Source organism: Colius striatus, chromosome 14, assembly GCF_028858725.1.
Source record: "Colius striatus isolate bColStr4 chromosome 14, bColStr4.1.hap1, whole genome shotgun sequence".
NCBI classification, from domain to species: Eukaryota; Metazoa; Chordata; class Aves; order Coliiformes; family Coliidae; genus Colius; species Colius striatus.
In genome coordinates this window covers 2,286,582-2,309,230 of record NC_084772.1, presented here as the reverse complement: position 1 = coordinate 2,309,230, position 22,649 = coordinate 2,286,582, and the positions used below count along the sequence as shown (strand labels likewise).

Genomic DNA, 22,649 nt, shown 5'->3' with positions numbered 1-22,649 from the left:
GATGGATTAAGCAACACAAGAACCAAAACCCAGCTCAGGGCTCCCCTTGTCATCTCCACCAAGTGACCCCTCTGGACTGACAGTGCTTTTTATGGCACTTACCAGGGACCAGAAGCCCTGAGAAAGCTCTGAGAAAGGATCAACCTGGACAGGCCCAACAGAGGAGCCCTGGGTCAGTCCTGGGGAAGGATATAAGGCTCTGCTCTTAAGGATTACAACAGTCTGTGGCCCAAGGGAGATCAAGGGACATGAATGAAGAGAAAAGGCTAAAAATCTCTTCCCCAGGCTGCTAGGTCTGAGGGAATAAGCAGTCCCTGGGTGGGGGCACACAAACTGCATGCTTGTGCTGGCCCTTGCTTTGTCCTCAAAACCTAGATGCAAGGAGGGTGTTGGCTAACCTGCCCAGGCCTGGCTCTGCTCTCCTCTGGGTGTTAGCAAACAGGATGACTCCCCCCTGCAGCACTAAGGAAGTGCTTTGGTGCTGAAGGTCTTTACACACCACCTGTGGAGTCACCAGCAAAACACAGGCTCCCAGCCTTGATTTGGGTGGGATTCCTCAGCCTCTGCAGATTTGCTCCCAAATGGCCCAAAAGTGAGGAGCAACAGGGCAAGGTTTTGCAGCTTTTGTAATAGCTGGAGTCAAACAGCCCCTTCCTGGATCCATGTCCTGCAAGCTTTGCCCTAAGAGAGCTCTAGAACTGTGTGTCTCCTTGGCAAAGGATATCAGCCCATGTGAAGCCATGGCTTTCATAAGGCTTGTCTGCACAGCCCTTCTCTGTGCAGCACTGCAGAAAAAACAAGGGACATTTCCTGGCTATCCCACAGAATTGCAGCTTGAGACCATTAAGAGTTAGGAAGGACTCACTCCAGCTCAGAGACACTGCTACACTCCTTCAGGGTTGCACACAGCTTCTGCAGGTCACCAGCTTGAAAACAACTGTCTGTCAGCCTAGAGGGAAAGAGAAATCAATAGTCCAAGGCTGCCAAGATTGGCAACTTCACTCCTTCAGAAAACCAAATAAGGAGACAGCAGTGAAATGAAACACCCCCTTAAAGCATCTTGCTCTTTTTTTGTCTGCAACAACAGATCATTTTGGCTTTGAGCTACTGTCTGCAAACAGAACAAAAGAGATGGTGAAGGAAAACTTGTGGCACAACAAAGAAGTAGTTCCCTAAGGCCCTGGTTAGAAGGTGTTAGGCACAAGTTCCTTCCTCATTGCCACCTACAAACCAGACAGGACAGGCACACTCTGTGCTGGAGCAAGAGCATGATCTGACAAGCATCTGAAAACAGAGCCAGCTGAGGATGCACTTCCCAAATACCAGCAGGGAAGCCTCCAACATCACAAGCTCTGTCACTACCAGCTCCCCAACAGGAGCCCTCACAGCAACCCCACAAGGACCAAGACACACAACCCAGAATCTATTCTGCCTCCTGCAGAAGACCCCAGATTCTAACCACAGAGCTTCTAGTGCTGCAAGCTGGGACTGTGAACACAGGGACAGATGACTGACTGGACAGGCCTCCACCAGCACTCCTGTGATTCACCATTCAAACTTGGAGACATGGGTTACATCAGCTGCAGGAGCCACAGACATCAACTACAAGGAAAAGTTGCCATGGTACCTTATTTTTTGGGGGGTAGCAGGTGTCTGGCTTTCCTCTCCACATTGCTGGTCATCAGTAGAGAACACAGGCTCTTCCCTGAGTGAGCATAAAAAGAAACATGGGTGAAACACTCAGCTCTAGCAGTGTGGCTGGTCCCTGGGGCTACCCTGGCTCTAGCCCACACCCAGATCTTGCCAACAGCACACCTTTCTTTCAGTGATTAACCAAATAGCTGAGCAGGCAGGCACCTGGGGAGAAAGGGAACAGATAGATTTACCATCTAAGCTACAGTCTGCTGGAGAAGTCAACCTTTGCCTGAACATGTTTTGTGAAAGAGAGTCCCCACCTCTGCAAAAAAACCTGACTCCTCATCAATAAATGAAGTACCTGAACTTGAAATGTCAGCTGGTGCCTTAAAGAAGTCACAGACCACGTGTCTCAGGCTGCCACTCTCTTTCAAGCACAGCCACAACATCTGGGTTGCATCCTGTGACAGCCCTGCTGTTTGTCCCAGGCCAGGAGGTGGGCTGCAGGCATCCCATGGGGAATGCTGTTGCACAGTGAGCTCAGCCCATGGACAACAAGGGCAGAAATAAATGAACCTACAGCTCCAGGAGCAACAGGAAACCACTTCTCAGTCCAAACATTTGGGATGAGCTGTTTTGACCATAATTTTGTGAGGGAAAAACCTCCAAACTTCTTTTGGAGTGCATGATCCAGAATGCAGAGGGTAGTGGACTGGGAGGCTTTAAGCAGGCAGGGATCTGTGAGCTGGGTTTGGAGGTGTGGGATTCAGTTGGGTTTTTATTGTTCACTACCATCAGACAGCACAGCTGGTGTTAAACAGCCTGCTTTGCTTAGGATGCTGTGCCCTAGAGACAAAACATAATCAAACACTATAAAAGGCAGGGGAAAACTTGCCAAGAGGCTGAGAAAAGAAGGAGAAAGTACCAGGTCTGGATTCAGATGGGAAGAGAGGGACAAGAACTGCTGTGAGATGAGGTGTTACCTAAACAGGGTGTGAGAACCAAATGAGATGCTGAAGAAACACCACTTGCACACACACACCCCTTACCTAGGAGGAAGGGCAGCAAACTCTCTGTCTTCTGTAAACCTCAGGACTGCAGTCTCATGAAGAAGGCTGTGAAGAAGAGAAGGGATCCATTTTGGTGACTCACAGGACTTGTTGTTGTAGGAATGCTTGGTTTTGCTCTGCAAAACTCTTTGGTGGCACCACTCACTGCAAACACCCCCCAGCAGGTAGAAAATAACCTGCATTAGTTTTAAATCTTGGCTGGGTCAAGCCATGTGATACCAGATGACCCAGTTTCTCTGAAGCACTGAAGAAAGTGCATTCAAAGCTGTTCCACTTGAACTCCAGGGGGTTTCCACTGGAAAGTAGTCAGAGAGAACTTCCATCTCAACTCCAGATGTCACCAGTTCTCATACTCCACAGAGACCTCTCTCCAAAACTTCCCACAGAAGAGAGAAGGAAAGAGTCCAAAACCATCCCCCCCACACAAAAGGACACAGAGTTCTGTTCTGTACCTCCTCAGATTCTGGTTGATGGCTCAGATAAATCAGCTTAAGTAATGTACTACCAAGTGTCAGTGATCATCTTTGGATGTGTCCTTCACCCACTCCACTCCTGAGCCAACTCAAAGACCTCAGAACCTAACTCTCAGACTTGTTTAATGGGATTAACCTCAGGAAATGATTCAAGACCTACATACCTGGCTTGTATCTCCATCACCTTCTGGCAGGTCTTTACAGACTTCAACAGACTGCAGATGCCATCAACAGAGAGGCAGTTTCCACTGAGACTGTGAAAGACAAACAAGGCAATTAGCAGCTCCCTGAAATCCCACAGGACTGTCCCAGTGGAGGTGGGGTCAGTGTGCTGTATGCTTGAACCCACCCCACTTCAGAAGTGGCATGGTGGCCAACACACAGGATCAGTGCTCCTGAGCAAAGGGTGTTAATGAAGGGCACTCCAGATGCATTTAGACCAGCTGCTGTGCACAATGCTTTAAGCAAGTGACCAGCTGCAGCCTGGAGAGTCTCATTGCTGAGTCTCATTGCTGAGTGTCAGAGTGCTCAGAGCTGCTGCTGGGTCTGGGTGAGGGCTTTGCCCCTGGATCCCTGCTCAGCATCTCTGTACAGCCCCCACCAGGCTCAAGAAAAGAGGGCAATTGGGTTTTGTACAAGGCAACACTTACTCCAGCTGCTTTGAAACTGATATCCAAGGGAGGTTTTCCAGCAGGCAACTGCAGCCTTCATCCCCAAGCTTGTTACCTGACAAACTGAGGCATTTTCCAGTTAGTGGGGATTGTTTGGAGCACTATAAACAACAGCCCTCAGCAGCTGCTTGCTCTCCTTCTCCTACAATTGGTTTCTTGCCTGGACTGTTCTTCTGCCCCATATCAATCTCCCCTGCTTATCTCTGCAGGAAGCAACTTCAAACAGTTTTATCCCTAGGACAACATGATTCAAGCTTTAAACAAACTACTTCACAGAAATCTTCAGTGGGAGCTCCAAAACAAGAAACCAAATGTGGGAGTGTTTGCTGTCCTCCTGGAAGGAAGAAAGGGAGGCAGAAAACAGTGCATAGCAAAGATCTCAATTCAGTGAGATGGAAAACTGGGCTTTGAGGTGTAGCTAAATTCAAGATACAGTCAGGACTGAACTGTCTTGCAACAGACACTCCTGCATTTGTCAAGACAGGAGAGCTTTGCAGCCAAATCCAGGCAGCCTCATATACAGGCAACTAAGGAAAGGTAGGGATGATACTCATTGCAATCTGCAAGTTACCAAGTGGATCTCTTGCCTTCCTCCTCCCACTTCTCCCAACAGAGCTGGAAGGTTTTAGAAGACAAAAGGGAAAAGACAGAAGCAATGTGTCACTGGCTCAGAGGGTTTGCTGGAGGAGCTGGGGCTCTGGAACTTCACCTCCTGCTGCAGCACACCAAAAATCCTTCACTAGGATCCCACCAGGCATAACACAGCACTGGGACCCTTCCTTAGGTCAGGCCCCACATCTCACTGCTCTCACCACTCCCTGCAGCCACCCAACAGGGAGCAAAGGAAGCACTTACTCCACTTCAGAGAGACATGGGCAGCTCTGCAGAATGCCAACGACCTCCTTGGCCTGCTGGGAAGACAGGCTGCAATCCTGCAAGCTGTGAACAGGAGGGGTTAGTGAGCAGTGAGGGGACAGGCACTTCTGGTGTCTCTCTCCAAATGAAGGCACAGAGAAGCAGTAGCAAGAGAGGGAGGTTTAATACTCTCTGCTCTGCCACACAGTCCATGGGAAGGGGATGGATGTAACTGCTGCTGTTGTGCAGAGCAGAGAGGGGAAGAGGAGAGACATTTCCCAGCTTTAACATGCTCTGGTAACACACCTGAGTTCTCCTACTTTGAGAAAGCCCCTACTCTCTCCTGGAGCCCAGGCCACAAAGAAAACAGTATGGCTCATGCCTTTGGCAGCTGTAAGAACATGGCAAGATGGACATTACCATGGCAGTGCTGCCTCTCTAGGGCTGCAGAGCCTGAAGCACAAGGAATGAAGCCACTGGCTGGGCCAGATTTGGGGGTTTTATTTACTGATTTCCTTCAAACTTTTTCATATGTGGAGCTATGAACTGTCCTTAAGGACCAACACAGCTGCTATTCCTGTCCTCCTGTAGATCCTTTCACCTGCAAACCACATTCACCAGCAGAAATGTCAAGGCCTTCTCTTACCACAGCTTCACCAATCTCACTGGAGTTACATGTTCCTTCTTCTCTTCTCCCTTCAAATCCAAAGAGCTGCAAACAAGGAAGATATCTGCCCTTTAACACACCTTCACAAAGCCTGAAGTCCTGGGAGCTGGGTAGCATTTTCTGGACAGAAACCACAAGGTTTGTGTTCTGTCCAACCATTCCCTGCCAGGTTAAGGGAGCCAGCAGCCCTCCAGCAGGAGACTGGGAGCACAGAGAGCCCACCTGGGATCTCACTGGCTATCTGACTCAGCCTGGTAACTGAGCCACAGCTCCAAGGCACTACTAAGCTGCAGGATGGTTTGCTTCCACGTGGGGTTGTGCCACCTCAGGAAGGGACAGACATACCCCCAGTGCCAGGCTGTCTATGGCAGCACCAGGGGACTGCTCAGGCATCTGGATAGGAGAAGTTTCTAGCTGACTCAGGGCCAGGCTAAGCCAGTTCACACAAAAGACTGGGAGGTGTCTCAAGGTCTGCACAACAAAGGACAAAGGGAGTTCCCTATCAGGGAGCAAGAGATTGTTCTGTAGATTCTTGAGGCTAAAATGCCCTTTCCCTCAAGAGTATGCACAAGCAGGAGCCAGACAGAGAAGGAGCAAAGTCTCTTCTTTCATTCATCCTCATGTTTGACTCTTTTTCAGCAGTTTTGCAAGGGAAACCCAGCACTTCAAGCTTACACAGGCACTAAGGAGCTGCCTCTGAGGAGCTGGCTGGCAGGTTCATGCACAGACCAGGTTACCTTTCTCCTTGCTCAAGGGGATCCAGCTCTGCCAGATACAAGGGCAGAGGCAACCAGTTCTGTGGCTGGCTTATGGTGACACCAAGCTGATGGTTTCCATCACAGCATAAGCCTCAGTGCAGCTTCTCACCTTGGAACTTTCCCAAGCAGGCCAGAAAAATGTATAACAACAGTGTCCTTCCTGAAAGAGAGATCCAAGCCAATGTTAGGGCATGTGCTGGCATTGGCTGGGACAGACTTAACCCCCAGTGCCATGGGGAGAGGGGTGAGGGAGATTTGCTGGCTGGGGTTAAAGCAGAACAGGGCACAGGTGGAAGGATGCCATTCTTTCAGTGGAGATGCTCAGTAAGGACCAGTCCTGTTGCCTGGATGCTAAAGAGGGCTTTGACATCTGCCACCAGCAAGCAATCAAGAAGCCATGTGGCTGGAGGGTAGGAGCCTGGTTAAGAAGGTTACACTGGGGTTTTTCTTCTTCTTTTTTGCTTGTTGGAAAGAGGGTCAGCAGAAACTCCATTCCAGCAAGAAAAACAAGCAAAAGCTGTCTGCCATTGGACTTCCCTTGAGCTACACCCCAAGGGTTCATTTGGCCTTCAAACTTACAACAGCAGACAACCATAAGGCCTAGGAATTTAAAAATTCTACCCCTTCTCTGCTATCCTGGACCTGTGAAAACACCAAAGCCTGTAATTTAAAGGAAAACAGAGCTAGAATCCAGACCTTTTCAGTCAGCTTAGCTGACTTATAGCAACTGTATGCTAGCCACTAGAGAATCTCCCAGCTGACAGATTGTAGAGCTTAAAAGCAAGTTTAAATGTTGTGGTACAAGAAGAAACATGTCACCCTGCAAATCAATTGACAGACCAAGGATAAAATGACCTACTAAAAACACCCCACAAAGTCCATAATATGATGGATTCAGTTTTTGTTTCAATCAGAAACCAAAAAAGGCTTCAAATTCATTCCTGTTCACTTTGATCAGTGTAGTGCTTTTGCCTGGGGCAGGTGTTTGGTAGCACAGGGGCTACAGGGCTGGCTTCTTTAAACAAAAACAGTTGGCAGAAGCTTCCCCTGTAGCTCACAGGGTTGGGGTCAGTCTGTTCTAAGCTGGACCCTGCACCTGATGGAGGTCACACCTCTGTGAATAACTCATGGGAGAAGGAGAAGTTGCTGGGCAGCTGCTGAACTGCAGCAGCAACAGGGAGAGAGACTGTGAGAACATCTCTGCACACAGCAGGGTCAGTGGAGAAGGAGGGGGAGGAGGGTGCCTGGGCACTGAAAGGCTCCCCTGTGATATGTGGTGAGGACCATGGTGAGGCAGCTGTGCCCCTGCAGCCCATGGAGACCCCAGGGAGCACAGACCCACTGGCAGCCCATGGAGGAGCCCAGGCCAGAGCGGGTGGGTGCCTGAAGGAGGCTGTGACTGTGTGGGAAGCTCATCCTGGAGCAAGTGGGGAGAGAGGAGCCCAGGCCAGAGCAGGTTTGCTGTCAGGACTTGTGACCCTGTGAGGCTGGAGCAGTCTGTCCCTGAGGGACTGTTCTCCTGTGGGTGGCCCACACTGGGGCAGGCTGTGAGGAGCTGCCCCATGGCAGGGCCCAGGCTGGAGCAGTTCCTGAGGGACTGTCTCCCATGGGAGGGACCCCACAGGGCAGCAGTGGGAAGTGTGAGGAGGCCTCCCCCTGAGATGCAGCAGCAGCAAAGTCCATCTGTAACAAACTGACCCCAGCCCCCATGCCCTGTGCTGCTGGGGGGGAAGGGAGGAGAGTCCTGGGCAGAGGAGGGGTGGGGGAGGTGTTTTTAAGACAGTTTTACTTCTCATCTCCCTCCTCTTATTGTTTCTTTAATAAATCAAACAATTTCTCCCCCAGTTGAGTCTGTTCTGCCTGTGGCACCAAGTGCTGAGTGATCTCTCTGTCCTTAGCTCAGCTCACAGGCTGTCTGTTGTATTTCTCTCTCTCTCCTGTGCAGTTTGGGAGGGGGAGTGACTGGGTGGACATCAGGCTAAACCACCACAATTAGCCAACCATGAAGATGTAGAAAAGCATCCACTTAAAAAGCCAGCATCTAAAGAGACAACACATTTGCTTCTGTAACTGCTCTCATGCATAGATACCTGATGTGCAGCTCAGCAGCATTTCCACAGGAGAGGACTTCCTTGGCCAAAGTGAGAACAGCATTCAAGGAAAGATTGTTGTTGCTCAGACTGTGAGGATGAGGAAGAACACAACCTCAGCTGCTGGACCCAACAGCATGCTCTGTTGTTAGGAAAATGTGCTCTGCTCTGCACCCAAACACCCTGAAGCACATTTTCTGCCTTTACAAAGACTTCTAATCACAGTCCAAAGCCACTAATTAATTCCTGGATGGGATCCAACAGGTATTTTGGATTCACCTGCTTGCACCTGGGGGTATGTGGAAGATCTTGAGAGGCAGAGCCCTTGCCTTTTGTGGCAGGCAGGCAGTGCTGTGGCTTTGCCTTCCTGTAGGGGCAGCTCTTGGAAAACAAACTACACTGAGACTCCAACACTTGCAGCAGCTCTTGCTCACTTTGCCTGCTGCTGCTGCTGCTTGAACTGCCCCTGCTAGCTTTTCCAACCTCTTCCCAAATCAGGCTGGTTGTGTCCACCCAAACCGATGCAGATCCCGTGGTGGGAGTTTTCCTACCAGTCAGCCCCTCTCACTCAGCACTGTGCTGTTAAGAGGAGGAGTACAGCAGAATGCAGCTAAGAGAAAGGCTGGGGAGACAGGGATGGAGCCATCCTCTCTTATGCAGGGGTGAGTCACCTCAATCTGAGTCTGACCACAGGGAAGAGAGGGGAGGAGGCACAAAAGGAAAAAGTCATGGAGGCAGCAAGTTAAGCACAGGCATTGTAACTCTGGAGAGGTGTCAACAGTGCCAGGATTTCCTTGAGGTTATTTTAAAAGACCTGGGTAAGAACTGTGAGGCTGAATGGATCTCAAACTGAGCCAGGCCTCCAGCACAGCCCTGCCTGCTATAAATGCCTGTGCCCCAGCTTAGTGCCCTACGTGTGCCCACACTGGTTCTCTAAGGGCGAGTGTCACTCCTTACAGAGACACCCAGCAGCTCTGCTCTGATGGGGGATTTAAACTCCCTCTGGTGCTATGCTTGGCTTCGTGGTGGCTACTATTTTTAACAGGTTGAAGTGATTTTTACTCACTCTACTCTCCTGAGCTGGCCCATCCTGGAGAACAGGTCCATCAGCCTCTTCACGTCGGGCTGCCGTATCCGATTGTCCCGCAAGCTGCACACACACACTCGGGCTCGTTACTACCCCAGGCCCCAAAGGACTCAGCAGTTGGTTTGAGGGTCACTACAACAACACACTCACTTTATTTCCTGAAGCTGGAAGCACTGTGATGAAGCCTGGACCAAGTTAGTCATTCCCTCAGCTGTGATGCTCCCACCTGTCAGCCTGGGAAAGGAAAGAATGATTCAAAGCAAGCAGAGGGTGTCCCGTGCAGCACCAGGCAAGCCTGTGTCAGACCTGTGCCTGAGCCAGCTGCCAGCACACCAGCACAGAAAGGTGGCCTGACTGCCACCTGCAGCCAACTTTGTACTTCACAGAGCAGTGCAATGCTCCTTTTGACACCAGGAGGAAACAAGAGCCACACATCTGTGCTGCACAGTTGCTCTCTATGCAGTGCTGAGCAGAGCAGCCCCCAGGGAGCCCATGTAATTAAACTACAAGTTGGAAACAAGACAGAGAGAAAGAGAGAAGGCTCTGACCTTACAAGTAAAGACTTACTCTAGTTTCTTCAGGCTCTCCATTCCCTGTAAGCTCTTTGAAAGAGCAGCAGCAAAGTCATTGCCACATCTCCTGCTACGAAAGCTAAAACATGAAGAAAAGTGAAAAGCACATAAACCCAGCCAGCCCCAAAATGAGCCCCCCCACAGAGCAGCTTCAAACAGCATTTAAACAAAACACATTGCATTTCTTTCTTAACAAACACTGTATCATGCTCCCTTTGGTTTTTTGCAGCTGTCTTCTCAATTATCTGTTTAAAAAAACCCAACAATGTTAAATGTCAACTGCAAAGAACTCAACACACGGCCTTGGGTACAGTGACACCGTGTGTGAGTGCTGCCACTGATGAAGTCAGCACTACTGAGAGAGCCAGGGCCCTGGAGACAAGGCAGGTCACACAGGGGGAAGCCAAACTCTTACACACAGAGAGTGTCCATCAGCTCCCATGGTCAGGACAGGGCTGATCTGTGAGAAGGGTCAGCCTCTGCTCCCAAGGAACGAGGCACAGGACAAGAGGAAACAGCCTCAAGCTGCCCCAGGGGAGGTTGAGCTTGGAGCTGAGGCAGAACTGTTTCCCTGAGAGGGGTGTGAGCCCCTGTGCCAGGCTGCCCAGGGAGCTGGGGCAGTGCCCAGCCCTGGAGGGATCCCAAAGCCCTGGAGCTGAGGTGCTGAGGGCTGTGGGTCAGTGCTGGGCTGGGCAGGGTGAGGCCAGGGCTGGGACTGCAGCAGCTTCAGGGGCTTTGCCAACCCAACTGATTCTGTGATCCTCTGAAATGTGAGTGGCAGATTGGCCAGAGTTGTCCAACATATAAAAGACAAGGTTTTTAGGGAAAGTATCTCTTTTATGGCAGGAAGTGGGAGTGTTGGAAAAAACAGAGGATTAAGTAAACTTTCAGGCACAGGAGCTGCCCTCTGAGCCAGCTGCAGAACACACTGATCACAGCATGCACTGCTACAAAGCACCCTTGGGCTGCAGCCCAAATGCTTGGGGTCCCACTGCCCTTTGCCTGCCCTTCCAAGAGACAGTCCCCAGACTGCCAGTATCCTGAAGATCATCAGCAAAAGCAGGCACAGACCTGAGTGTGTAGGAGCTAAAAACCTCCTGCTCACTCCTCCTGCTACAAGGGAACAGCCCAGCCATCCCCAGGCCTGACCTGCTCTTTGAAAGCAGAAGGCTCCATGCACTGCCCTGTGCCTGCATCAGCAATTTAGAGTTAGGATGTGCCCTCAGAAAGCTTTTCTAACAGTGAATTACATGGCATCCCTGCTTTCTTAATGACAGAGGACAACTCCTGTTGTTCTTAGCAGAGGTAGAGGACAAACACTTGCTGTCCTGTCTGCAACATCAACATGCAGGAAGAGCAGTTTTCCCACCTCTGTTGCTGCTCTTCTGCTTCACAGAAATCAACATCATTCCTTTCAGGCCAAGGTAATTCCCACCCTGGCTGCTCCCCATCTTCTCCACATCAGTAATCTCTGCACGTGTTCCTCTGTTTCACTGACACAAGAAATGAGACCTGTGCCACAGCAGGATCCCAAGTGATCCTCCCTGACAATTCCTTCCAGTATTACAGCAGAGCACCGACAGAGAGCACCAGAGAGTGCAAGTGGCATCTCCTATGGTGACTTCACTTAGATGACATCCTTCTCGTTTGCTTGCAGGATTCACCCCGCCTTTGTGTTGTCAAGAAACGCCCCCTATTTTCTCCCTTATCTACTACACTAAATACCCTGTTGGTGATTAATGAAGACAAAGAAACACACAAAAAATACAGCCAGAATGGATTTATCCCCCTGATGTCTTTCAATCACTCCTGAACTCATTATTTCACCAGTTCCTTCAGGCCAAAGTTTCTGTTTAGAGCAGAATTTCTCCCTTCTCATCTTCATTCTCCCTCTTTAAAACTAATACTAGGCTCCTCCCAAGCCCTCAGCCCTTCTTCTCCAGCCACCAGCTCCTTAGCACTCAGACTGTTTACCTCAAGTGCTCTACATTCTTACAGCCAGCCAGGACCTCCAAGCAGCCCCTGTCCATGAGGCATCCTGCAAAACCCAAGTGAGCCAAACCCTGGCCAGCGTTGAGGACAAAGGCCAAAGCTGCCACGTCCAGGGGCGTCAGCCTCAGGTTCTTCAGCTCAAACTTGAAGTTGAGCAGGCTCCCAATGTGCTGGGCTACTCTGAGCTCTTGTGTTTCAAAGGTGCAATGGCAGAGCTCAATGACTTTAGGCCCTGTCAGATGAGTGGCTGCCAGTTTCTTGAGAGACTGCAGGATCGTGTCCTGCTTCTCCTGCAGCCGAGTTTCATCTTGCTCAGCCAGCAGCATGAGGAATGTCCTACACTCCTTTGATGACAAGCCCGAGAGAAAGATGTGAAAACTCTCCATGAACTCAGTCTTTGCCTCATTCTTTGAAGTCCACTTTGATTTCAGACAGAATTTCTTCTTCAGGTCATTCTTGCCCAGCCTTTTACTCACCATGAGGCACAGAGCTGCAAAAAACTCCTGCAAGCTCAAGTGTACAAAGGCATAGCCAGCCTCTGGGCCAGAGCCACAAGTCTTCACCTCAAAGACAGTCAGCAGCCCATGTAAGGAGGCAAACTCCTTCACGTGCTCTGGAATATCACCAACATAAAACACCAGCTTCCTTTCTTCCAGGCCTTTGAGTGCAAGCTCACACAGACCCAAGATGGCCTGCTTGTTGCAGCTGAGCTGAGTCTCCTCGCCACCTGCACGCTCTCCCTGCTGTTTGCTTATGAAGATGAGGAGCATTTTGATATAGAACTGTGTCGTGGTCTGAGGAAGCTCCACGTTCACCTGATGTTTACAGAGCAAATAGTCCAAACAGACACACACCACGTAACACAGGGCAGGGATGAGGCACATGCTGAGGAGCTTGCTGTTGTTCTTCAGGTGAGTAATGGCTTGCTCTTTGAACGGACGCTGATGGAAATAGTGACTGACATACTCCTCAACCTTCTCCTGGTCAAAGCCCCCAATTTCTGCCAGCAGATCCACTGTGGTTAGTAAGAAGTCAGGCAGCCTCTGAGGTCGGCTGGTGACCAACACTGTGCAGCCAGGCAGGAGCTTCCCGTGACAGAGGCCCGCAAAGAGCTGAGGAATGGACAGACGGGAGGTGGGAGTTGGGCCTCCCTTGGAAGGGAACAACACGTCCATGTCACCTGCAAACTCATCCAGCCCATCGAAGATGAGCAGGGTACAGCAGGCATTTTGCAGGAGGTGCTGGAACACTTCATCAGGGCTGTGTGCTGGCTGAAGGAACAGCTCAAACAAAAGCTCCTTCAGAGTCAGTTTTCTTTTTAGCAAGTTCAGCTGCCGGAATTCAAAGAGGAAAGTGAAGAGAAACTGGGGGAGGACACCCTCTGCCCACTTCTGACAGATCCTCCTCATTAGCATGGTCTTGCCTGTCCCTGGTTTACCAAACAAACAGATCACCCTGGTGGTGCCTGATGGGACCACGCTGCAGAACAGATCCGACACCTGCACGGCCGTGTCCACGCACTCCTCGGCCTCGGGGGCAGCCGCCGCGTCCTCGCGGGGTTTCTCTGCCCTCTCCCTCAGGCGGGACGCTCTGCTCTGCTGGATGACCAGGTTGACAAAGGCCTGGTTGAAAGGCAGAGGCTGCCTGTGCTCCTGTGCTGCTGCTGCTGCTGCTCTCCTGCTCCAGGCTCTCTGGCGGATGGAATCGATGAGGAGGTGCCGGTACTGCGTGGGTGGATCTGAGGGAGGAGACAGCGGAGTGAGTGTGAGGCTGAAAAAGTTAGTTCTGAGCTGCCACAGGTCCACAACACTTCCACTCCTACACAGGGAAACAATGGCCCTGAGCAGAGGCTGCCCCCCAGAGCTGCCAGTTTTGGGCACAGGAGAACAACCCAGAATTTGCCCCATTCTTGCACAGCGTCTGGAGAAGGAAACTGGGGAAAAGGTGAAACAGCTTTGCATAAAAACCAAGTCTTACTGTCTCTAAGATGAGAATCAGGTATCATGGGTGCATGATGCATGTAATTCCCTGTGCACTAGCTCCCTGCTCACCCACACTGGCCTTGTACTGTGCTTGCTCAGCCATCTGCATCTCAGAACACACGTTTAAGCAGAGATCCCCGATGCATCCAAGCAGAGATCCCTGATGGCATCAGCATCAGAGGGAGAACAGTGATGATAACTAAAGCTGCTCAGCACATCCTGAAGAACCCTCTCCTCACTGCTCTTAAGTGCTGAGTCTTGCTGACTGACAAGGTCTGGCCTCCTGGGAGCACCATGGCAAGAACAGATCCAGATACAAACTTTCATCCAAACCCTGGCTCCAGCCCGGCTTTGCCACAGTTCTTGTGCTCCCCCAGCAGACACTGGGCAGTGCTGGACCATGGGGGTTGCCAGGCTGAAAGCAGAGAGAGAAAAGGGTAAAGAAGGGCTGAAGGACAAGATGTGGACACTGGTATTACACTTGCCACAGGTCTGCTCAGGCTCCACACAACCATGACACCAGCCTTGCCTGCAATTACTCTGGCTTGACTCTGTCATCACTTCTCTAGTCAGTTACTTCTCTACTTGTGAAATCACACTTGTTTGTAACAGGCTAGAGAAACTGCAGAGCCATTAGTGGGCTTTAATCTGTCACTATGTCTCCTGATTTGGTTAAAAAAGAGCAACCAAGTGCAGGGGTGACTTCTGACAGCATGCTTTACCAGCATAACACGTCTCAGGGAACTCTTAGCCCATGCCATTTGCATCCCTTCTCCTCAGATAGATTTAATATATCTCCAAAATGGAAATGGATGTTTCCTGTTACTTGCCAGATCCTGTTGTCTGGATGTTTTGGTACCTGTTGCATGAAGGGTTTATGCTGCTACTGAAGAAAAGCTTCCCTCAAAGCAAGAGGCTGATTCCTTGAGTGTATCTGCAAAGAAGCTACCTAGGCCCTCCCTCAGAGGAAAGAGCAGCACTGCTCTGCTTCTGGAACACCTACATACCCAGTCGTTGCTGTTTAGCATCCTTATCACTGCCAGAGGCGCTGCCGTGGCGACGTCGAGCCGGCCCTGCAAAGTGAAAGTCAGAGACGTGTCACCAGAGCTTGTTAAAGCTTGGCAAGGCTCTCCAGCAAAGCATGTGGGGAGCTGAAGAGGCAAAAGATCAGAGAGTGATTTGGGAATTCTGGCTGAGTTTACAGAGCTGCTTGTGCAAATCATGAAGTAAAAGCAGAGGCACATCTAGCTACAGAAAGGCAGCTTGGGCTGCTCCTCGGGAGGCAACTCCAGTGTCTTGTCCCAACCCAAACATGCTACAGCTCCCAGGCTGGTTTGAGGAGCTTCAGTAATGCAGCTCCCCCAGCTTCTCCAGGCAACTCACTCCAACACTTCAGCTTCTTTCTAGAGATTTTCCTAGTGGATAACATCAATCCTGCCTGCCACAGGGTGAGCTGCTCCTTCCCTGTTCCATCCACGGGGGTGTTTCTGCAGAGCTGGCAGGCAGGTCCTTCCCTTCCCCTGGGACACAGCAAGGAGTCAACTAACAATGGAAGGTGACTTTGCTCTTCACAGAGATGTTAATACCTAAATGTCCCCCTTCTCAGACAACAGCAGCTGGGACCTCAGAAACAGGGAGGTACAAGCTGGGGCTGGAAGCCTGGCTTTGCAAACCTCTGCAGGAGACATCATGGGTTTTAAAAGGCACCTTTTGCAAGGCATTTGTTGGCTTTGGAAAACGATGCTCACACCCTTTTGCTCAGCCCCCTCATTTGCTTAGCAGCACAGTGCTAAGTAGTGGCAGAACGTTAGCAAAAACCCATCAAAAAGCATCCTGGGAAATGACCCTGGTGGCAGCACAGCTGCTGAAGGCAAAACAACCCCAGAGATATGCACAATCCTGGGTTCAGAGGAGCATACACAAGCAGAGACAGCATGAAGGGCTACAGACAACCAAAGCAAAGGCACCAAGAGCCCTGCAAAGTTAGGCACAGCACGGAGGAAGTGGCTCTGAGCATCTGAAAGAAGCCTGGCAGACTTGAGACAGAGACAAACCAAACCACATAGCCCAGGAAGGAAATATGAATGACCAGACACATCTCAGTCCCACAGAAAGTTTCCCTGTGAGCAAAGCCAGCTGCCAGGTCAGCCTCTGTGAGCAAAGCTGGTCAGGGAGCACTGGGTGAAGGAGCTGCCCTGCTTTTCCAAGGCTGACCACAACCAGTGAGGACTGGTGAGTGTTTCTGTAGGCTGGGTGACATATCTGCCTTGCTCTGAACACAGGAACTGCTCTGTTACCCTGGGGAACAGGGCAGGGAACAGCTCTTTCTGGGGAAGGCAAAGCCTGGTTACAGTGATTCATTCCCTGTTTGTTTGTGGAGACAATGAACAGAGCTGAGAGAGGGACAAATCTTTCCTTTCTTAACTGGCCTTAACAACTTTCAGCACTATTTTTCCACCAGCAGCTGGTGAGATGTGCCTGCTGACTGGGGCAGCACAGCAGCTGGCAGCAGCAGCCTGCCTACAGGACAGAAAGGTCCCTCTTGTATTCAAGAGCTGACAAGGGCACGTGTCACACAAGATGAAGTGTGGCTGTGGCTCAGTCACAGGGCTGTCACTCAGATGCAGTGAGCAGCAGAGGCAAAAGTGTCTCTGGGACCACACCAACAGCTGGAAGTGCAAAGGGTAGGGTGGGAGCTAGGATTTAAAGTGGGTGACACCAATGGAGATGGATAAGGCAGGGAGTGCTCAGGGCCTGGGGAGCACAGGGCTAAAACCAGTGCTAAAAGCTCTGTCTGGCTGCAAACAGCAGATGCAAACACACAAGCTACAAGGCACTGAAGGAAATGATAAACCTGGGCAAGAAGAAGAGCCAGCTCTGCAAGAAGCTCCTGTGGCTGTGAGTGTGAGCCTCAGCCAGGCCCCAAATTCACACCACAGGGAAAAGACTGGCTCTGCCTTCAACTCATCCATTTTCAACCAGCACAGGGCCATTCCCTGACACCAACACCAAGCACCGATACAGGACAGAAGGCCAGCACTCCTCCCTCTGCACTGCCAGGATCCCAGCTCAGCCACTCCTCTACATTCCAGGCTGCCAGAAGGCAAAGCTTCCACATCCTGCTGCTTCCTCTTGCCCCAGCACACAGCTCAGGAGGGCACAGCAAACTGATGGCAGCTTTCTGTCCCCATCTGGATTCCTTTTGACACTGCCTCCACCATTTATCCTCTCACCAAGCCAGATGCCAGAATCACACCCTTTCTCTCTCTTTTTGCTGTCAGACTCTTCACATGGGGAAGACTCAGGCTTGTGCTTCCCTGGAAACTGAGCATCTGGTGACTGTGGGGAAGCAACAGCAGCTTCCAGTTATCCCAGCAGCTGTTTCACAAAGGCCCAGGGAGATCACTCAGTGCTGGCACATACCTCTTTTCCTCTTTTAAAAGCCAAACCAACTTCCTCCACCCACCAAAGAGCCAACCCCAGCACAGTGGGTGGGAGATTCCCTTGGCTACAGAAACTAAACTGAGTGAGTTCCTCAGCAGAGTCAGGTCCAAAAGGGCTTTTGGGAGATTCAGGGAGAGAAAATGAACCAATGGGGTTTCATCTGGAAAGAACCAAGTGGGAAACAAATCAAAGCTGAGGTTGCAGTGGCTTCCCCATGCCTTGGCAAGGCTGTGGCCAACACAAGGGACATTTGTAGCCCTGCCATGCACAGGGAAGATAAACTCCAAGAGCACAGCATCTCAGGGTCTGTCTCAGCCTTACCTTTGGGCACTGTTGGCCAGGCACTTGCCTCTGTGCATGCCTCTGGCTTCTGGCTCAAGTTACCTGAAAGAGTTGGATGGGAAATGAAACAGTTACTGTGAGCATCCTGCACTTCAAACCTGGCCCAAGCCAAAGGACAAGCACAAGACTCAGTATAGAGGCTGGTGCAAGACAGACAGGTTTTGGGCTCCCCAGTGTGATCTTTTCCTTTCAGATTGCTCTAAAATACAATTAATCTCAGCTTCCAAAAGGAGTGAAACAGCCTTTCTCTATGATACAAACTCTAAGCGTGGCTGGCTTTGGCTGATCTAAAACCACACTGCAGATAAAAAGTGATGCCCTACTCTTCTGCAGGGGGGTTGGACTAGATGATCTCTAAAGGTCCCTTCCAACCCCTACCATTCTATGATTCTACTCTTCCCCAGTCCTGCAAAAGAGCAGTTTCTGTGATGAAAAGCCACTGTCAGCCCAGTTGAGGGCCTTTTCTGGCTCAAACTCTTTCAAAACCTCACTCAGCACAACCAGCCCCACAGAGAACATTCAGAGCTTCAGAGGGAGATCCTGCACAGGCCAGGCAGGAGTCCACATAACACCAGGACCCTTCTGTTCACATAAACACATGCTTGATAGCACCCCTCTCCAAAATCAGATGGGAAGCCTTTGCCTGTTCATCCTCCTCCCTGTCATTTCCAGCATTGCCCAGCTGGGAGTGCAGGCCAGTGCTCTGGTGCTTCCAGCTCTAGCATCAGCACTAAGCAACAAAGAATAAAGCTGCAAAGGGGCACACATGCTGTGCCACAGCCTCACACAAGGTCTGTCCAACAGCTCACACAACAGGGGGTGGGCTGGATGAGCTCTAGAGGTCCCTTCCAACCCTCACCATCCTGTGCTTCTATGATTCTGTCAGTGGCAGATATCCTGACTCTTGCCTCATGGAAAGCAAGGTTCTGGTGCTGGATCCCTCAGAGCCACTTCAGCTAAGGCAACCTAATGGTTAATCCTGCTTAACCTCAGACTGCTTCACTACTCTAAAGCATGGTCCCATGTTGTCCTCCTCCAAACCACCATCTCCTACCCTTGGGACAACCCCTGCAACCACAGAGCCATGCAGAGGTCAGGGTTAATTGAAAGCTACCACTAGAGCAAAACCAAAAGCAGTTAATCTTCAGAAGGACCAGTGGTGCTGACCTGTTAACAGCAACTCAGAAACCTTAACAAATGGCTTCTTTTATGACATGTCACAGCATTAAATGGATGAAATCTATTCCAGCTTCCATCCTGAGATGAAGCTGCCATCAGTCTTCATCCCTGTTGCTTGTCTGACCTCTCCCCTGTTTTATCTGCAAAGGTAACTGGTTACCAAAGGCTGCATCCATCCAACCCATGCCAAGTGCTGGCAGCTTACAGCAAGCAGGCTGTGCACAAGCCACTACCACAGAGAAGGACCATGGTGCAAGACTTCCTGACAAGCACCATGTCAACAGAAAAGCATTAGCAACCAGCCAGAGTAACCCAGGCAGGGAGAGGTGCAGCTCAGCTGATGCTGCAAGGCTTTCACAGCACGTGTGAGAGCAGCCACCACACAGCTCCCTCCCAAGCCACTGCCTCCAGTGGGGCTGGGGAAGTGGTTTTCTTGTGGAATAAGTTAAGACATCTCTATTTCTTTCCCTTTCTGGATCAAGAAAATAAAAAGCAGCTACTGAGAATCCACACAACAAACAGACAGCAATTTTTTTTCCCCTTCAGGCAAAAGCCACGAAACAAAAAAGTTGGGGTTTGGGGGTGTTTTTCTTCAAAGAAATCTATCCAAATCAAACCACTCCAGCTTTACTGGTGCTATTGCTTTTGGCTTTTGGCATCTGGGTATTTTTAACCCCAGCTTACATTCCTAAGCCACAAGGTGTGCTGCTGAGAAAAACAACCCACCACAATGAATTTCAGCAGATTCAAAGGCATCCTGCAAGAAATCTGGGAGAGAAACTGGACAAATAAAACTTCCTCATCTAGAAATATGGACTGAAGTGATGTTTTCTGATTAAAAGAAACAAACACTGCCCCTGGGGAGCTCCTGAGCTGCTTCTGCACCAGCATTTGCACTCTCAAAGCTATTGTGAAGGTCTCCACGCTCACAAAAGGCAACCAACCAGGAATCCCTCCAGCACAGCACACCTTTGCCCCCACATTTCAAACAGTGTCTCAAGGACATCATTTTCTCTCTGGGCAAAGTGATTTTGCCCTGAGGGACACTTTGAATTCAGGAATCCAGATGACATGACCACACAGGTTCTCTCTCACAAGGTCCACAGAACCCTCCATCCTCAAATCAAACCAGTTCTTACTGAGAGAGTGAAGAAAGTGTCCACCAACACCAGCAAGGCAAGGGAGTGGTGGCAAAGCACCTCTGAAAACGTGAACTGTAGCTGTTTGCTGGCTAACTATTTTGGGAGGGACTGATTTTAATCCAGAGATGATGGTGAAGGACAGCCATGGTGAACCAAAAGGAAAGATGGGGCCTTTCTTAAACCAGTGGCTTGGTTCAAAAGGCTGGTAGCTGCCTGGATGCCATGAGAGAACTGCCACCTCCCAAGGACCATGCAGGAGAGAGCACTGGTGGTTTCACTGCCTACACTGGCCTGTTGGCTACAGGGAGCCAAGGCATTGGCTGTGTTTGGAGCTGGCCAGAGGAAAGTGGCCCCGTTTACCTTCTCCGGCAGAACTTATGAGCAGGATCTCCAGATCCAGGGGCAGGTCCAACTCCATGCACAGGTACTGTACAAACGATTTCCAGGTGGCAGGGCCAGCTTTCTCCAGCAGGTCAAGGAGGGCTGAGACTTTTCCTGTGTGGTGGGTGATGCCATCCAGGCCCCCGAGGGCCTCCCCAGGGAGGAAGCGGCGGGAGGCTGCCAGCAGCCAGTCGGGCCGGCGGCTGAGGAACTCCACGAGCTGAGGCCGGGCACTCGCCACGGCTGCTGCCAGGTCCAGATCCTCACTCTGAAACAGAGGCTAGAGGGATGAAAGCAGAAAGGGTAGCAATGGGCAAGGGAGTTAAGAGATGTTCATCCACACAGCCCTGCTGTAGAGCAGCCAGCACAGCCCTGGAAGACTCCATCTGCTTATCCATCCCTGGCTCTAAGTTTTTCTGCCTTAATCCCACTGTGCCACGTGGCAAATCCCAGCCAAGACATGGTGCAAGGACTGCACAGTGCCCACTGCAAGGGACAGGAGCAAAAAGGAGCCAGTGTCTGCCAAACAGCACATCTCAGGCACCTCTGACATGCAGCAGCACCTCTGGGGAGGAGCCAGGGGACAGGAGCAAGGTCTCTCCCTGCACAAAGGGCTCAGGCAGCTGTTCCTGCTGCTCCTTTTGTGGAGGTGAACAGCTCATTTCTGCTTTGATGACAATGTCACCCTCTGCTTCCACTTCCTCCCCACAGCAAAGCCACACAGATCTGGTCTCCTACCTGCATGGTTGTGTGGTCAGCCTCCTTCCGACAGTCAAGTGCCAAAGTGGCTTCTGCTCCATGCCCTGATGAAGAATGGAGCTGCTAATGGCAGCATCTCAGCACACAGGGACACTCCAACACCAGGTGTATCCTCATTGAGGTGCCTAAGGGGGATACCAAGACAGGAGGATGCTGACATGAAAGGGCAGTGGCAATTACACAGGTCATAGATCTAGCAGCTCAGCCTTTGACCTCAGGGTCAGCTGTGGAGCTTTTCACCTCCAGGTAGCAACCTCAACTTAAACCACCAGTGACCACAAAGCCTGCACAGCTGAGGATCCCCACCAGTGGTGTGGTGAGAATGCAGGACTGAGCCTTGTGCCCTACAACACAAAGGAAGGGTGGCTTTACAGGAGCACTTCAAGAGAATCACAGCTTTCCTGGTGTCACTGCCTGTCCTGAGCTGTTCTGCTATGCCAACCTGCTGCTCTTAGCCCCTCCACAGAAGCTGATGCAGAAGAAGCAGCAGCTTGCTCAAGCCCAGGCAGTCAGTCCCACCAGAAAACCTGATCCTCCAAGGCTACACAGCTCTCACAAACGAGTTTCAGGTGCAGGGGGCTGAAAATCCCACTGGTGCCAGTGCCAGCCTCCCCATCTCTCAGCAGAGATGGTAGAAGGAAGCTTCTCCCCAGGCTGCAGCAGACACTGGCTGGTGTCCAACCACTCCTGCCACAGCGAAGGGGACAAGGAAAGTTACAACCACCCTGCACAACTCCCAACACTCCTGGTCTCAGCCCAGGCTACAGCAGCACCACGACTGTGCCATGTCCAGCAGACAGCTGCCTATACTGATGTTAAAAGCCAGCTGCAGCTGCAGCATCGTGCCTGTAGAAAGGCTGAGAACCAGAAACCACAGGGAGCAGCCTCCGTGCTCCTCCTGCCCACCAGCTCCCACCCAGTCCTTCCAGCTCCAGGACTGCTGCACTGTGTGATGTCAGCACAAAACCCCCCAGTTGCTGTAACACTCAGGTTTCCCTGGGTGAGGATGGGACAGTGATCAGCCTCGTTCAGCAAAGTGCCATTAAGGCTGCTGGGTGGAAGCAGCCCGTTGGGGTGATGGCTGCACCCCCTGGTGAGGCTGCTTCACCCTCTGCCATACCCCAGCAACTGCCACTTTCTGAACAAACCCATTCCAAACCCACCAGCACTGAGATGGAGGGACTGGGGTTGTGCTGCAGAGCACCCCTGCTCCAGTGCTCAGCCCTCACATGCCCTGTTATGGACACTGAAACAGTGATCCACAGGCCTGCAGGCTTTTTGCCTTCCTCTTCACCTGGCCAAGCAGGAAAGTGGGAGATCTCTATGGAGCTGAGGGAAAAGACAGCATGGCACTCTGATGGAACAAGCTAAGAGCATCCCACCTGAGCAGAGATATCTCATCAGCAATGGCTCTAACTCATCAGGAAACTATGCTGATGCTGGGGTGATCTCCCAGCAGAGACATGCCACAACCTGGGGAACTCTGCATGGAGGGAACAACACTTCCTCACATGCCTGCTGGGCATGGCACACTCCCAGATGCTGAGGAC

General features: G+C 51.1%; 1 protein-coding gene across 1 annotated transcript in view; it reads right to left on the bottom strand.

The window, feature by feature from the left end:
• The window catches only part of NLRC5 (NLR family CARD domain containing 5), a 50,530-nt gene that overhangs the window by 25,015 nt on the left and 2,866 nt on the right, over nt 1–22,649 (bottom strand). Inside the window, exons 3-19 of the mRNA XM_062007788.1 lie at nt 21,079–21,224; nt 20,320–20,620; nt 17,618–17,680; nt 14,860–14,925; nt 11,853–13,608; nt 9,874–9,957; nt 9,457–9,540; nt 9,286–9,369; nt 8,220–8,309; nt 6,239–6,289; nt 5,351–5,416; nt 4,705–4,788; nt 3,829–3,912; nt 3,343–3,432; nt 2,685–2,750; nt 1,628–1,705; nt 866–949 (exon numbers count right to left, since the gene is read on the bottom strand). Coding sequence (XP_061863772.1) covers nt 866–949; nt 1,628–1,705; nt 2,685–2,750; nt 3,343–3,432; nt 3,829–3,912; nt 4,705–4,788; nt 5,351–5,416; nt 6,239–6,289; nt 8,220–8,309; nt 9,286–9,369; nt 9,457–9,540; nt 9,874–9,957; nt 11,853–13,608; nt 14,860–14,925; nt 17,618–17,680; nt 20,320–20,620; nt 21,079–21,084 — 3,137 coding nt within the window. The 5' untranslated portion in view covers nt 21,085–21,224. The remainder of the gene's footprint in view (nt 1–865; nt 950–1,627; nt 1,706–2,684; nt 2,751–3,342; nt 3,433–3,828; nt 3,913–4,704; nt 4,789–5,350; nt 5,417–6,238; nt 6,290–8,219; nt 8,310–9,285; nt 9,370–9,456; nt 9,541–9,873; nt 9,958–11,852; nt 13,609–14,859; nt 14,926–17,617; nt 17,681–20,319; nt 20,621–21,078; nt 21,225–22,649) is intronic.